General features: G+C 44.3%; 1 protein-coding gene across 1 annotated transcript in view; it reads left to right on the plus strand.

Annotated features, from left to right (window-relative positions):
* LOC147629518 (protein DEHYDRATION-INDUCED 19-like) overlaps positions 1-14,727 on the plus strand; it is a 37,220-nt gene extending 22,493 nt beyond the window's left edge. Inside the window, exon 5 of the mRNA XM_086812775.1 lies at positions 14,255-14,727. Within this exon, the coding sequence (XP_086668901.1) occupies positions 14,255-14,366 (112 nt within the window). The 3' untranslated portion in view covers positions 14,367-14,727. The remainder of the gene's footprint in view (positions 1-14,254) is intronic.
* The last annotated feature ends 3,030 nt before the right edge of the window (positions 14,728-17,757 follow it).

Raw genomic sequence — 17,757 nt, forward strand, 5'->3', positions numbered from 1 at the left:
ATGAGATTTCTCTGTGATCATGGAAGACTTATTGTTGTCAGCATGGTGAGGATGGACGGTTGTGCCACATTTTCCTTGAGTTGCACTAGGTTTACTTGTGATTATAATGATAGTTTTACAATGTGTAGATTTGGATTATGTAGAGTAGAGATCTCTTTATAGACCTAGATTCTAGTTTATCTTACAGAGTTGGATCGATACTAGGTTTTAGTACTAGAGATTTTACCCGAAGGAGACGTGATTTCAAATGTGTGATATACATAGCATTGATGGTATGACATAGACTTGATTTTTCGTCTATACAATAGTCTAGGATCATAGCAAATGTTGGATGGCATTTGTTGTGGAATTCTTGCATGATGTAATGATAGCAGGTTTTCTGAGGACGCATTTTGGATGCATCTTTGTTTCATCTTAGATTTCAAGATAAGAGATGCTATCATTTATCGCATGTCAGATGAGATTCTTGGATAGAACTTGATTATCCGGGGATTTTATCTTTGGATGGGGCTTGAGTTTTTTTTGTGTGCAGATACAAAGGTGGAGTTGGATATTATGGTTAGTTCTTTGGGAGAGTTTAGCAACTTCGTTTTTGATTTATGGTTTCTTTTGGGAAATGGTGCTATTTTGGGTAAAGGTAGCACTTCTTGAGACTATCCTCCTGATTTAAAACTGAGGTTTACAGAGTTTACATGTGGTAGCCATACTTAGGATTTGGCCAGCCTCATGTAGGTGTGATTGCCTTATGTGCTATTGAGTTGCTACAGACATAGTATTTACTAGAGGCAGGATTTTTTGTGGATGAGTGTTCTACACTTATGATAGTCTCGTGATCTTATTTGGGACAGGATTGCCACCATAGACGAATGTTCTACACTTATGGTAGTCCCACAATTCTGGGAGGACGTAAGAGTGTTGCATGCGCGGAAGCCTTACTGAACTGATCCATAGCCCTAAGCCTGATTAAGAACATTGATGCTAAATAAGCATGACTAAGACAGAGGAGAGAAGAAGAGAGAGTATTTGGTGTCAGGGTTTTTTTGTATTAATATGGTACACAGATTATATGATGCTTGTACATAAACTTAGGGCTATGGTCAGCCCCATAGGTTTGACCTTGGCCCTTCTACATGACTACTATTGATGACTAGATGAATGAATGCTGAAAATACTTGATGATTGAATGAATGATGGAGTCGACAAGCCTCCTGCACCTTCCCATGATGATGATGATGATGCTGATGAAGATGAATATGTTTTTGATGCTACTGCTATATGCTATCCCAATTGTTTCACTAATCAAGGATTAAGCCTGTTCATGCTGAAGATTAAGCCATGGCACGGGTGTGCACGTGACATTCCCTTCTGCTAAACTTGCTGATGGGGTAGACACTCTGTCATCCTTCTATTAGAAGTCATCTCCTGTCTATACATATACACCAAGGCCTTTCTTGTGGGTGTGTCCGCCTGTATTAGGTGTTTTCTCATTTTTCCCCACTCCATTTTTTTTTCCTATTTTTCCATGGTGTGGGAGGCTGCCTAGTGCTGGCAGGATGGTTTAGATGCTGGCCGACTGGAGCAGGCCGACTTCACACGTGTGTACATGCTGGCTGACTGGAGCAGTTACTCGTCGGGTGGTTTCAGCATGCTGTCGGCTGCTATTCTACAGGCCGACTGCTCTCATGGGGCCATATAAAAAGGCCCCATGGCTACTCCTTTGTATCATGTTTTCGGGATTTTCCTTGTGTATATAGAGCAGAGTTACACGCCTCTCTCTCTCTCTCTCTCTCTCTCTCCATTGCTGTATTTTTTCTGCACCTTCTCTTGTGTTCTCAGATTTTGTCTTCATCTCCGCTGCATATTCTAACATGGTATCAGAGCTCTATGCTCTTGATAGTTCTTGGGAATTGTGTGAGCAAGAGGGGGACTGTTGTGTTGCTGATTGGTGGACTGTTTTGGACTGTTCGGGAAGGGGAGAAGCAAGAGGAAGGCGGGCTGATTTGCTGGACAGCCACTTGCAGGTTTAAGTTCTTCTTTGTTCCCAGCCACCCACCCTTTTCAGTTACATCCCCGCAATGGCAGATCTGCTTGAGATGGCTGAGAGACATGTGAGGATCCTGACACTCCCCACGTTCCCAGTGGACCGTTAGATGGACAGGAATAATTACGGCATCTGGAAGGTAATGATAGAATCTGTTTTGGAGTCTTACGACTTTGCTGATTTCATCGTTGTTGGGGTTCCACGGCTGGAGGTAGAGGAAGGGGAGTTACCGTCGATTCGAAAGGACCGCGAGGCACATGCACAGTTGTGGGATCGTGTCAATGCCAAGGTCCGTCCATTGATTTTCCTCAATTGCACACCGCAGGTAATCAATCATATAAAGCATATGATGCTGGCCAGAGGTATATGGTAGCATTTGGCTTCTCTTTATAACAGGGTATCGCCCATGAAGAGGATTTCCTTGGAAGTACAGATACGGGTTATGAACCTTGCAATGTCATCGACGATGCAGGAACACATTTACAAGCTGCAGGCTCTTTAGCAGGAAGTTCTTCAGGCTGGGAAGGAGATATCATCGGAAGATATGGCCATAACGTTGCTGTCGCATTTGCCCTCTCAGTACTCAGCATTCTATTTGTCTTTGATTACCAGTGGCAGGCTCAGCACCATCATGTGGGAGGAGCTTGTGCCCATGGTCTTGGACCAAGAGGAAAGATTATGAACCCTCCATAGGGCGGAGGTTCGAAGGCCTTAACTGGCCAACGGTCGAAAGGCCGTAACAACAAGGGAAGGCTTCATCAGAGAAGTCTTCTGAGAAGATGTCCGACTCAGACCGCGAGAAACTGAAGGCAGAGAGGACCTGTAATGATTGTGGCGAGAAAGGCCACTATTGGAGGCAGTGTCCCAAGCGGAACATCGAGAAGGGTGAAGAATCCTCAGCAACAACCGTGAAGACTCCAGCATTTGTGCACCTGGAGGTGATGGACACCAATGTTTCATTTTCTTTGAGCAGGGAGGAGGTTGGAGGACTCGCCACTACGGATACTCGGGAGTGGATTCTAGACAGTGGTGCTTCCAGGCACATGACTCCTCGTTCGGATTTACAGGATCTTTGCATGTATTTTGGTCACATTCTTACTGGGGATACATCCACTATCCCAGTTCACAATGAGGGCAGGTTAGAGGTAGTTCCCGATGGCAGAGGGGGGAAACATTCCTCCCAGGTGTTGTATGTTCCATCACTTGGTTTTTCATTTGTTGTCAGTGCATTAGTTTTGCAAGACTGGCGTACGGGTGGAGTTTGATGAGCATTTTGTTGCTCTCCGGGACAAAGCAACAAGCCAGGTAGTTTGGGAAGGCGGGTTGGAGAATGGAGTTTACAAACTTTCAGCACTCTCTCTCCCAGGTCCTCAGTTTTGTGATGAGTGGCAGTCTGGTAATGGCCACTTAAGTGTGGATACGCTGCAGGTGCAGGCTTTCCGAGACCAAATGGAGGATAGCTTGCCAGTTGATGGCAGCAGTTGGCAGGAACTTTCCAGTACAGATGTTGGTAGTTCTTGTGTTCGTCAGTCAGAGGAAACTTTACAGGTAACTTATGCTCTGATGTCTCATAGTATTCGGGACAAAGAAATCCTATAGATGAGGAAGTTCTTTCCACGGGTTCTACATGACTACCACTGATGACTAGATGAATGAATGCTGAAAATACTTGATGATTGAATGAATGATGAATTTCATGCTTACATATATGTTTGGGGATGCAGTCGGCCGTTGTCACACCTGCGGCCCACCTTCTAGTCCTTAGCTGACTGCTGTACAGAGGCCTGTTGCCAACCAACAGAGTGCTGATGCTAGCTGACAAGCCTCCTGCACCTTCCCGTGATGATGGTTATGATGATGATGCTGATGAAGATGAATATGTTTCTGATGCTACTACTATATGCTATCCTAACTGCTGCACTAATCAGGGATTAAGCCTGTTCATGCTAAAGATTAAGCCATGCTGTACTGATCCACAACCCTAAGCCTGATTAAGAACATTGATGCTAAGCCATGTTCATGCTAAAGATTAAGCCATGCTGTACTGATCCACAATCCTAAGCATGTTTAAGCCCTACATGACTACTACTGATGACTAGATGAATGAATGCTGAAAATACTTGATGATTGAATGAATGATGAACTTCATGCTTGTACATATATGTTTGGGGATGCAATCGGCCAGCTGTCCTTGCTGTCGTCCTACTGTGGACAAGAACCTATTGATATAATCTGTGCTTTTGTCTGTTGCCCTTGTCACACCTACTGCCCACCTTCTAGACTGTTGTTCAGAGGCTTGCTGCCTGTTGACAGAGTGCTGATGCCAGCCGATAGGCCTCCTGCACCTTCCCATGATGATGGTTATGATGATGATGCTGATGAAGATGAATATGTTTTTGATGCTATTGCTATATGCTATCCTGGTTCCTAACTGTTGCACTAATCAAGGATTAAGCCTGTTCATGCTGAAGATTAAGCCATGGGGTGTGCACGTGACAGAGGGAATATCATATAGAGTAGATTGATGTGGTGGGCTAACCTGAAAGTCCGCGTTCTTTAGGTGGGAGTGTAGTTGTGTCAAGATGGGATTGGGAAGGAAATGATCACTCGGAGTTAACCTTATGTATAGAGTGTTACCTAGTGGTATGGGATGCTAGGATTTGTCACATGCAGGGTTTTTGGATACATCTAATATTCCTATTTGGTGGATTTTTGGATTGAGGGGTGGTGGCAATTGATTTGAGAAATCAATTGCACGAAGGAAGGAAGAATGAGACTGTGGATTGCGGATGCCTTGCCAGTTCTTGGGTGAAGCTTCTTTGCTTCGTAGAGACAGATTTGAGGGATCTTGGTGCACGTAGATGTATTTTGTAGAGATCTAGTTTCAAAGTAGATTTTGTTGATATTGAAATCAGTAGGTTTCTTCAGATAGATTTGTTCTCCCGAGAAGGTTCAGTTTGCATGCTGAAAGTGACTGCTAGGAACCTTTGATAATCTTTCAGAAGACTTGCAAGCTAAGGAGTGATGGATTTGTAGGACGCATATGGGGTATGTTCTAATTGTATGGGACGCTAGGATGTATCATATGTGTGGATTTATAGGGTTGCGTTGAGGTAGATGTTTTAGCTTTTGATGGGATAGTTATCCAGAACTCAAGATTGCTGGATGGGGCGAGTGTACTAACCTCTGATATGGTAGATGTCCAGTTCATTAGCCACACCTTTGATGTGGCAGATGTATGGTTTATGGGCCACGTCTCTGACGTGGCAGATATCTAGATTATTAGTCTTTATTATGACCGATATCGAGGGTTGTGTAGCAGGGTATTGATTGGTGGGGCTATTCTAGATTGACGTGGTTCCATTAGAGTGTTGATTTTGGCAATTTTTGCTTGCATCTTGATTACCTTGACACAGTAGGTTTAGTTGGGACTTGAAGTTACTCGATACTTCAGGCAGTTAGGGACCAACTGACATAGGTTCCTACTCACGATGATTGTTCTCAGTCTGTCAGCATGAAACATAGAGGATTAATCAGTTCTGGTGGAATATTGCACATGTTCAGTGCGTAGAGATCATTTGATTGGTTGGGATTTGCCTATGATAATACCGAACAGGTTATGTTTGGTATGGATGTCAACCCAAGTTTCCCTTGAGAATTAGAACTTGAAGATGTAGTTTTAGGTGTAGCCCTAGAAAGAATTGACTTAGGTTGAGTTGGGACCTCAGGTTTCTCGATACTTCAAGCAGTTAGAGATTGATCGGCATAGATTCCTACTCATGATGATTGTTCTCAGTATGTTAGCAGGCAACATAGAGGATTAATCATTTTTGGTGGAATATTGCACATATTCAGCACTTAGATATCATTTGATTGGTTAGGATCTGCCTATGATAATACGAACTTGGTATGGGTGTCAACGCAAGTTTTCCTTTAGAATTAGAACTCGAAGATGTAGTTTTAGGTGTAGCCCTAGAAAGAATTGACTTGTTGTACAATCAATTTCATAGTTGTGCATTTGGCAGAGGATATGGAGAAGGAGAGATATATCATGGGTGTTCTGGTTTGGACACTGTCTTGATAGGAACACTTTCAGAGTCATTTATGATGAGAGTGTTCAAAACTTCAGATATCTGATAGTTTTGTGGTTCTCAGACAGGGAAGGTATATATATATATATATATATATATATATATATATATATATATATATATATATATATATATATCCCATAGGTTATAGGAATCACCCATCATGATAGGATAGGGAATTTGATTGCCTACGACAATTGTCTTTGTGATGCCAAATTATCCGATTGCTCAAGAGTTGGAATGAGGGATTGGTGTGTTCTTCATGACCAAATTATGGAGTCAGTTGTTAGATGTAGTTTGAGTTTCCCCTCTTTATTTCGAAGAGTGGAAATGTATTAGGAGGGGAAGTCTAGTCTTTCATGTCAGTAGACTGAAAGAGATGTTGGGAGTTGAGGATAGCATTGTGACTCCTTTGGAGCTTGTGGAGGTTGAGGACTTGTCTTATGCTCCACATGAAATGGAAACAATGATTGATTTCAAGGAAAGGCAACTTAGAAACAAGTTGATTCTTGAGTATAAAATTAAGTGAAAAATAGGATAGGGGACTCCTTGACTTGGGAGACAGTTGCTACTTAACTTGATCCTCTGTATCCCAATCTCGTAGAACAAGGCTTGCAATCCATGAAGAGAGAGAGAGAGAAAAAGGTCTCTCGGCTGTTAGCCCCACCTGTTCGCGAAGAGAGAGAGAGAGAGAGAGAGAGAGAGAGAGAGAGAGAGAGAGAGAGAAACCCCTTGGCTGTTAGCCCCTTGGTGCCTCCTGCAGCTCGCCTCCTTCCAAGAGAAAGATAGAGTCGTGCTGTTCAACCCTTGCGCCTCTGTGGCTGCCTGCAGTCCTCTTGGTTGCCCGATTGGCTGTAGAGAGTCTCCCGCCTTGTGCCCGTTGCTGGCTGAAGCCCATACATGCCCCATGTCCATACGTGCGACCACCCGGCATAAAGAGCCTCCTACCTGACACCCATAAAAATAATAATATTTTAAGTAATCTAAGGTTTTAAAACCTTATAAACTCAAAAACTCCCTTTTGTCCCCTTTCACACTTGGGTTGGCCACACATATGAGTTTTCCTTTTTATATCCAACTGATGCCTGTTCACACTGTCCATCCCGTGCCCGTGCCCACCTGCTTGTTGTCCAGAGGGAAAAACACAGGGTCGTAACAATGAGAAAGAACTCAATAAACTGACTGCGAAACATATGTCCAATCGGGAGTAGGTCAACCAAACCAAACAACTGACGAGAACCCGATACTGTCCCTGATCAATCCCTGGAGAAGCATCAAGTAGAGAAAGCTTCTCACTAACATCTATAGGAGAAGATACTGGTCTGCACCCAGTCATCTGAAATTTGTCGAGAATCTCCCGTGTGTACTTCTGCTGAGAGAAGAAAATGCCCTTCGAGGTCTTCCAAATCTCAAAGTCGAGAAAATAATGCAGAAGGCCAAGATCCGTCATCTCAAACTCTATCTCCAAAGCATCCATGATAGAACGGATCCTTACAGAATAAGAACCTGTAAAGATGAGGTCATCAACATAGACCACAATGATAACAATCAACCCCCTCTCAAGGAGGATATAAAGGTTTGAATCTGCATGAGAACGACGCAGGCCGAGCTTCTGAAAGAACTCATCAATCCGCTGGTACCAAGCCCGTGGAGCTTGCTTCAGACCATATAAAGCCTTCTTCAGTCGGTACACCTGATCTTGTTTGCCTGGAACAACAAATCCCGGCAGTTGATCAACATAAACCTCCTGTGTAAGCCCTCCATTCAAGAAAGCCGACTTGACATCCATCTGGAAAACGAGCCATCTATGATGACCTGCAAGAGCAAGAGCGGTGCGAATGGTAGTCATCCGGGCCGTCGGTGCGAAGGTCTCATCGAAGTCGACTCCAGGGCGCTGAGCATAACCCTTGGCATATGCAAAATGCAGAGTGCTTTTTGATTCAAACCCTAAGGCTTCTACTGACTCTACATGCATGAATGATTCTCTCCAAGTGGGTTAAGGGACTTGACTGACTGACTGACCCGCTAAGGTTGAGGAATGACCTACGTAGCTCGTGCCTGACTTATCTTGGACTGAGGATGTACAATGGGGTCACTGTGTACGACAAATATCATCCTATTGGGTTCTAATAATGTACAAATGTTGCACTGCTGATAATGAGCCAGTTTGTCACCATGCACTGAGTGCAGAGTGCATGTGACAGGCCTATAAAAGGCACTTTAGCTCATCATTTTATTCATTCACTCCCTCTTGGGGGTGGGTCTAGACATAGGACTAGTGTTAGGGTATACCGTATTCTATCTTTTCCAGAAGGCAGCCAATGGCTGCAAGGATTCTTGTACCTTTTTGTACCATATGATATACTGAATTTCCAGCTCTCTCTTTCTCTCTCTACTCTCTCTTCTGTTTGCGTTTCTGCATCATCATGTTCTAGATGGTGTTTGGGGCCTTAAAGAAGACTCTCAGAGTTTCCGCATGTGACACTATTGGTCATAGTTTGACCAAGACTCTGGCCATGCATGTAGCAAAGCAAGATCGGCATGCCGAAGGCCTCTATGGGGCAGATTGGCATGGTTCTGTGGAAGTCATACCTTAGCCTCTGGCTCGGGGGTGGTTTTAAACATAGAACCTACGGTTGGGAGGTGAGCTAGCCTGGGAGGTGAGCTAGCCTGCATCCCTCTTTGGGGTCTCATACTAATCACTTGTGTTTCGTGTTTAGGAGGTATGTGGGGTTGTAATACCATAGGCTAGTCCTAGGGCCACGCCCTAGCCACTTGGCTGCCTACGCATAACACAGCGGCAAGCTTGCGCACCAACACCCGAGTTTGTTCCTCCTCTCTCTCCTAAGCAGCTCACACATATATAGACCATGCTTTCACTCTCTTAGAGTGATCACAGTCCTCTTAGGGTTTTCTTTCTCCATCTCTCAGATAACCCATGGCTTTCTAGCCATGCCCATAACCACGACGTCCAAGGTTCCTTCCCGCGTCAGATATAGGCTTTGATACCAATGTAAGGTCTCACTAGACCAAGCCGCAGAACTATCTCACCAGGGACCACGTAGGAGTGAGGCTTTAGTATCACCTTCCAGCCATAGAGTCCTCTATTTTGTCCGGTCTCACTCTCGAGTTGGAGGCCATAACTACCTCGCAGCAAGACTTGGCGCCCCATACCACTAGGCCACATCCTAGAGATGCTATTGTGGTGAACATCCCATAGTTACGAGAAACGGGGAAACGAAAATGGAGATGGAAACGGAAACATAAATTTTGAGGATGGGGGAAACGAAAATGCCACGTCATCCTAGGTTATCCTAAGAGGGGGGTATGGCCCTATACCACTAGGCCACATCTTAGAGATGCTGTCATGGTGAACATCCGATAGTTACGAGAAACGGGGAAACGAAAACGGAGATGGAAATGGAAACAGAAATTTTGAGAATGGGGGAAACGGAAACGCCACGTCATCCTAGGTTATCCTAAGAGGGGGGTATGGGGAAAGTCACTAAGTTGAGAGGCCACATGTATAATACTATAATGTAAAACATGCGCTAAAGAAGTAAAATCTAGAGTCTATAGTGTAGTACACTCTATATTTATGAATTGAAACTTCACAATTCAAAACTTCAAAGCTGCATGAGAAATCAAACCATTTAGAACTTGCCATAATCACAAAATAAGCTAAACCCATCTCTCAATCATCAATGAGTCAAGCCTCAAGACCAAGTCATTACAAAAAAGTGTAAAATGAAATGCCAAAAGGAAGCTACTCTCTAGACTCTAGAGTCCTGAGACTTGACTCCTCAAGACTCTTCTATGCTATAGAAATAGCCTTATCCTCTTGAAGCTCATCCTCATTCTCCTCCTCTGGTGGAGCTTCTTCCATGCCATCTTCATGTGTTTGACCATCGCTCTTTGCCTCCTCAACTACATTACCAATGATGGAGTCTGTGTCTACCTCCGATGTATGAAAGCCAATGTACTTATCATGCGTGTAGTCATGCTTCATCTTTGTTAGCAAACACAAGTTTGCATTAACGAAGACGAGCTCATCTGCTTTCTTGCTTCCAAGGTGATTCCTCTTCTTTGAGTGTATGTGACTAAAGGTACTCCATAAACGCTACAAAGCTGATGAAGAGCATACAAGGTGATTCCTCTTCTTTGAGTGTATATGACTAAAGGTACTCCATAAACGCTACAAAGCTGATGAAGAGCATACATGTTCCAAAATACAAATGGCCAGGTATTGAAGCTCAGGCGTTTCTGTACCATAGTCTTCCCACCACGTGACAGCACCAACATGAAAATTTGAAAAACCACAATTACACTTACAAGTTCAAATAAAGGTTCATATGACAGATTTAAATAAAGGTTTAAATTTCAGTTTTCAACCTTTCATGTTGTGCATCACTCCATCCGAACATTCCCTCTTTGTTGCGGTAGTTTGCAAGCTAATACTTCACCTTGCATCTTTCCTCTGGAGTACCAACCAACCTTTGCAAAGTGGCATTTCAACAACGTACCATCTCACCGTCTGCCTGCTGTTGTCTCCCCTTGTGTTGAAACTCTGGATCAGGCACATATACAGTTGTATGTAGTGGAGAATCATATTGGTTTCATCTACTCACTGCAAGATCCTCCATGCATCAGTCTCTATCAAATGAATGTTCTCAACCATGGCGTCATAAATCTTTCCAATGTAAGGCACATCTCCATCCACATGCTTCAAAACCCTAACAATTGGCCAACATAACTTGAGAAGATGCTGCACAAAAGGACAAAACTCATCTTGTGCAATAGTAGCATAGCAAAGCTCTCCAAGTGCTTGCCTATGAGTAGGCCACGACTCCCAATCAGGGCATGTCATCAGTCTCTATCAAACGGATGTTCTCAACCATCCGATCCATGGCCTCATAAATCTTTCCAATGTAAGGCACATCTCTATCCACATGCTTCAAAACCCTAACAATCGGCCAACATAACTTGAGAAGATGCTCTACAAAAGGCCAAAACTCATCTTGTGCAATAGTAGCATAGCAAAGCTGTCCAAGTGCTTGCCTATGAGTAGGCCACGACTCCCAATCAGGGCATGCCATTAGTTGCTGTACGATTGGTCTCACATGAAAGAGATGGCGAAGCATCAAAGTGGGTGTTAAGAGTACTCTGAAAACTCTTTCTTTGCAAATTTGTGATATAATGCAAGAGAGTAATGGTGGCGGGTTATGAAAGAAACAACCTCTTTGCCTATGTCAATGGTGGCCTTTACCCAATGCAACTTTTTAATGTCTTTAAGCAAGTTATTGAGACAATGTGCCATGCATGGGCTCCATGTAATGTGCGGGTACCTCTGCTCCAAAAAGACCCCCTGTTGCCTTGTTGGTACTCTCATCATCTGAAACAAATTGAACAACATTTTGTGGAGCCACATATTCAACAACCTCACTCTATATCTCACTTAGCACAGGAGCAGTTTTTTGTCTCACCCCATCTTCTGTAGACTTTATGTAGAGTGGTTTCTCTCTACATGCTGCAAGCCTTCATAGGTGCAATGGGTTCATCGATGGATGTTATCTCATTCTCAAGCAATCTCCCCCTCAAGGCATCAGAAGAGGGTGGAGTGTGTGCACCACCAAATGCTGCAATTTCAGCCATCATCTCTTTGAAGAATGGTGAGTAGGCAACATTAAAAGAGATCCCACAAGAGTAGAAAAAGCGTGCTACAGCAGCATCAACCTGTGCCTTTCTTTGTGAAGAGTGGACCGTGTGAAGAGTGGACTGCCTAGCCTTTCCTTTGGGAGGAGCATGTGTAGGCATATCAAATGAGCTTCCACCACTCCCAAGAGACGATGCAGCATGAAAAGAAGTGGGTGGATGGCTAGATGTAGCACTTACAAGAGTGCCATGACAAGCTGAATGCTGAGTTGGAGCACTTATTGTATGCTCCTTGCTCCGAGTATTTGGCGGAGGGGGAAGAAGTGAAGCTTCTCGTTCCATTCTTTGTGCATTTGCTAGAGCAATCTTCTCGCATTTACCTATGCTAAACCTTGGCAAGGCAAGCAAATGGGCTTCAACCCGCTTTGAACAGCCACCTCTTTCCAAACCACAATGTTGGCAACGAAATCTTTTTGCCCCACCTCTCTTGGAGTCATGTTTATTAACAATATCCACCTCTCTTGGAGTCATGTTTATTAACAATATCCACCTATTGCCACCAGTAGTCACTCAAGGTGAATTCCTTCTCATTCTCTTTCCCAAGATGTGGCTTCCTAGGTGCCATGAGAGTGACAAAGAAAAGAAATGCCTGCAAGAATGGGGATGGAAAAGAAAAGGGGCGTTTTGGGTCGCGTGCATGTTTGGGTTTTTTTTGGAGCTTGGGGCCATGTGTACCTGCTGGCACCTGAAACGGCTGTTTTGCTTGCTGTGCGAAATGCTTCTCACAAGCAAGAAACGCACATAACGTGCTGTTTCGCGTACAAGAAACATTTCCCTGTTGGAAACTAGTTTCTGGCACATCACTAGGGCGAAATGCCGTTTCAGCCCACGAATGTAGGCGTTTCTAGTGTTTCCCATAACTATGGAACATCCCCGATGGACCATGCTCAACAATGTCAGACCAGACGATCCTAATATCTGATGAGCCTAGGTTTCACTTATATAGGCCACTGGGCTTTATAATTAGCCCAAGTTCTTTTATAAGCTTTTAACCCTATAATTACTTTCAACTATGCCTCCACTTATAAGCCTCTTCTCACTTTAGGGATATCTCCCCACTAGGTGCCCCATGTCCGGCCTCCAGCCTAACTCCGCGCCAGTGTGCACCTGTCGTGGATGTAACCCTCAAAGCGAAGGCTTACATGACCAATTGCTATCTGATCCAACACTTCCTTTTGTCCAATCATTCTTGTAGGCCATCGAGTTTCCTTCGGTAGCCGAAAGCATCCCATCGAAGAGGATGGAAGTTGGTTGCCCATGCAAGGTGCCCATGCACCTCAAGAATGTCACGCCGGCTTAAGGTTTCCCAGCCAGGAGCATTTGTTGTACCCGTGGTTCTGAAGGGATGGGAACTGCTAGGATCAGGGTCACTGCAACTGTTGCACCTGTGACCTATCCTTTGTCCTACTTTGACTGCTGCTTTGGGTTCAGGAAGCTGTTAGGGTTAGGGTCACACAGGTAATTTTGTGACGGTGTCAGTGTCTGCCCTGTGATGCGCATCACATGGTGATCAAGAATGATTTAAGCCTTGCTGGCATCTTTTTCTTGTGAGCTATTTGCATGGCTTGCAGCTCTTTGTTCTCTGCTTTCTGTACCTGTAAATGCAAGTCATTGGGCAGGTTGATTGGATCAAGATGGATCTCACGGATGGGCATACTTGGCACAGGCAGGCTGCCAATGGTTAGCTTGGTTGGATCTAGATGGGCAGGCTCACTAGCTCCAGTCTATGACATTGGGGGCTGTTGGGGCAGGCAAATTGGTTGGCCAGTATGCCATACCCTATTTAAGAGGGTCTCCTCGTTGCACTTCTCTATCTTGTGAACACAGGAAGACCCAAGCAGCAGCCATCAGCTAGAGTGTGCGCATGGATTGCCTAGCATTGTCTGAGATATGCATTTTTTGCTGTCCGGCCTTGCTCTTGCTGTGGTCATTACAGCAGGGACGGTCCACTTCTTGAATTTTGCTGTATAGGTGTTTATGCTTACTTGTTTTAGCATTACGTACAATATCTGTTTGGGTATTTTCTGTGTGTGAGCAGGGTTGTGAACGCTATCCGATGTTATCTTATAACCACAGCAGAAATAGCCTCATATGTGGGTATTGGAGAAAAAGAGGGTCCTTCATAAGCATTTTTTTTGTTTTAGATTCTGTTTTTTTTTTGAAAAAGATTTACTAAGGGGGGATTTTTGTATCTTTAAGGTAGTTATCAAGTAATGCTTGCATCACTTGAACCTCACCACCTTTCTCAGTAGTGTTTAAAACTACGAGATAAAGGCTAGATCAGGGCCCAACCGTGTGGCCATTTCTCTGCCCACCATCCTAGGGGCAAGGAATGTTGTGTAATTAGCCTTAGTTACTGATGTTAGGGCATTCTTTTGGATACATGAATCTTTCTTTTGTTTGATTGCAGCTCAATTTCCCCTTCAACTTCTGAGGAATGCAAGCAGCGGTTGGAAGAAGCAGCATTGCGTGCCAAGTTCATACAGCAGCTGGTGCTCTCCACTCTCTTCAGGGATGATTGATTTGAGCAGCCCTCGCATGTTTCTGAAGTGGGGATCATCATAGGTTTTCTGTTAATGCTTAATGCAGAAGAGCTAGCAGCAAGCACTAAAGGGGTTTATAAAAGTTTGCAGGGATGAAGCATGGAGGATGCCCAAGGCGCGACAATAAACTTGCCTCTTTTTATGAAGGCATTGAAACAGATGTTTTGTGCCTCAATCTATTTTTATATTTCCAAAATTCCTTGGAAGGGGAAAATCATGGCATTAATGATAAGCTGTGCGAAGAGGCTTTCTCAGGTAAAGGTGCTTTGTATATAGTCAATGTTGTACATAACATAATATAATATAAACCTTTTCTTTGCATAAAGGGGTTTTGAATATACACCGTTTACTCACTATAACTGCTCTGCCCCTGCTACCACCAGTTTGTTTTTATCACAAACTGGCTCTGTGCGTGATATATTTGCGTTTTATTCACAGAGCTCTTGAAAATAATGGAGTGGGCTACTTAAAAAAGAACATGCTAGAAAACACAGTACATGTGTGTGGGTAAGTGCAGGCAATACATCTGAGGGGCTAAAATTTGGATTTGCCTTTTGAGACTTTACCTGATTTTGTACGATGGTAAAGTAGAGATTGATCTCTTATGTATTGACATCTGAAGTACAGTATTGTCCTCCACATTTGTTTACAGGACACCACTAGTAAAATGTGGCAGATCCATATGATGATGTTTCTCTTGATTTTGTCCTCCACATTTGTTTCTCTTACGTATTGACATCTGAAGTACAGTATTGTCCTCCACATTTGTCAACAGGACACCACTAGTAAAATGTGGCAGATCCATATGATGATGTTTCTCTTGATTTTGCATTGAGGGTTCTCCATGTCATTGTGGCTGTAACTTGGCAGATCCAACCCCTCTTGGAATATTCTATTAACCAAGGAGTAGTTCATTTGTGCAAGCTTGGGGGCCGTCTTCTTTGTGACCCAAAATACAATGTCCAATATTACAAATACATATGGGCCTTTTTTTTTCCCCAGAAAGGAGACTTCTATGAAGTATGAAATTTTTTTACAAAATGGAGATATCACACCAAGCAAGGTGGAGATCTCAACTAATCAGGAACCGTGCGCTGCCAATAGGGTCCCGAATGAGAGGATGTGAAAAAGATACCGATGTCCCACTGTCTCATAAACTGGCCGCGCTTCCTCTCTGTAGCACTCGAAGATCCTTGGATTTTGGCTCAAGTAGCCATAATGGTGTAAATAATATCACTCCAAATCCTGCAAAGACATTGAGAAACAGACCGGGAGTACCGCCTTCCAAATATTCCAGGCTGAGATCCTAGCAATAATCTCCCAAGAACTGTCTAACCTCTGTGCCGGAGGGACAAAGTGTGAAAGTGGCAAATCTTGAAGACAACACTGCCGAGCAACTGCTTGCCTAACCATAATGGCCAAGCTCTTGTCAGTCCCCTCGAATCTCAGCTGAGGCCCAGATTGTGTCAACCAAAAGAAATGATAGCATTCCTCTTAATCGTATCAAAGAGGTGTGCAATCGTAGACCAAACCCTCTGTGCTTCCTTGCATTCCCATAGACAATGGTAAATTGACTCCGAAACTCCTACACATCTAGGGCATGTTGGGCAAGCACCAGTAACAGGCCTCCACTGATTGGTGGCCAGACCACCATGAAGGGAAACCCAGACAAAGGAGGAAAACTGTGGCTTCCTATAAGAATGCCACAATCTCTGCCAAAATACCCTCTGAATGTCAAAAAATACCCTCTAAATGTCAATCGAAAGAATGTGTCCCAATATAAGATGTCTGGCATTTCGCACCGTATAACTGAAAAAAGGCATGCTTTTCAAAGGGTTACAAGCATCCTTCCACTCCCGCTCATCGGGGTCCCAATGCAAATGTCTGATAGGGCAGCCACCATACAATCAAAGGCCAACACTCTCTGTGATAATCCTTGGGGGGGTCAACAAAGACATGCTTCCCTAACCTGCCAACAACTCTGACTAGACGAATTTGGGGGCCCTCAATAAGGTCTTGCACATCACAGCTCTCCAGTTGCCATCCATCCTATACAAAAAAAAACTCGTACATCATCCTCCCTAGGCAAGGAAAGACCCATAACCCAAGGAACACCTGTCCCAGAAAAACCCCAAACCAAGAATGTGTCAGAATGTGCAACGGAAGACTAACGCACGCAGGAGACGCATCACCATCGAGCTCCACGAACACCACTTATGGGATAATCCAAGGCACCTTCTAGCCATAGATCACACGCACGAAATTGCCAACCTTCCAACAGAATGATGACGACCTTCCAAAAAAGATCCAGTAATTCAGTGGTTGGGAATGGCTGCATCCATCTGTGCAATCCTTCGGCTAGAGCCTCTCAAATACTGCGTGAAATCCAATCTCTGCACCTCGGTGAGGCTCTGAGGCCTCTTCCAAGCCAGCACTGTGGGGCATAGGGTCTCCCAGCCAGTCTAAAGAATATGCATAGTTGCCCCAAGAGGCCTACCATGCACATCTAAGATCAAATCATTCCGCAGAATGGGTTGTCGGTTAGCTTCCTCCGCTAAACGCGGGGTGGATGTGTACCAAAAAACTCCTCAGGTAGTCCCAAGCCCGTAGGAGGGACCTAACCAGGGGTGACAAAGGGGAGCGGTGAATTGCATTCGAAAAAATAAAGCGTAAGTTGAGAGTCCAGTCACCTCCGCGAACAAGGACACTTTGTGATCTGTTGCATGAGAAAGTCCTTCCACGGCTCAGTGCTTGGAAGAAAGCCCCTAACAACAAGCTTACAAAGCAAAGCTTTACATTGCACCTCAGGGTCAATGATATTCAATCCCCCTTCCTGCTTAGGCATGATAATGGTTTCCCAAGCAACTCAGGCCTTGGTGTGTGCATTTCCATCAAGCCCTGTCCAAAGAAAGTTCCGAATAAGGCGACGAAGCTGGCCAATGCAGCCCTTATGAAAAATCCAGCACAAAGCAATAAACCAAGCCGTGGCTAGCAAAACTTGGTTAACCACCAAAGCTCTAGAGGCCCAGTTGAGCTTCCTCCTACTCCAGTGATGAAGTTTGCTTTTAATGCTTAAGAGCACTGGAGCAAATTGTTGTGCAGGGGAGATGTCAATGCCCACCTGACAACCAAGGTATCTGGCAGAGCATCCTCTCTCAATCCAAGTAAAACCAACATCTGTACCCAAATTTGCAAGAGGAGAATCACTGATCCAAAAACCAACTGATTTATGCCAATTGATAGTAGCTCTTGCTGCCAAACAAAAAGGCCTCCAAGGCTATCCGGAAAGCACATAAACAAGCATGTGAAGCCTCAAGGAACAAGATCCGAGGAGGTCTTCCCATCAATCGCACCAGGGGGGTGGGCGTGA

This window comes from Cibotium barometz, chromosome 18, assembly GCF_041138505.1.
Source record: "Cibotium barometz isolate CiBa-2024 chromosome 18, ASM4113850v1, whole genome shotgun sequence".
Taxonomy (NCBI): Eukaryota; Viridiplantae; Streptophyta; class Polypodiopsida; order Cyatheales; family Cibotiaceae; genus Cibotium; species Cibotium barometz.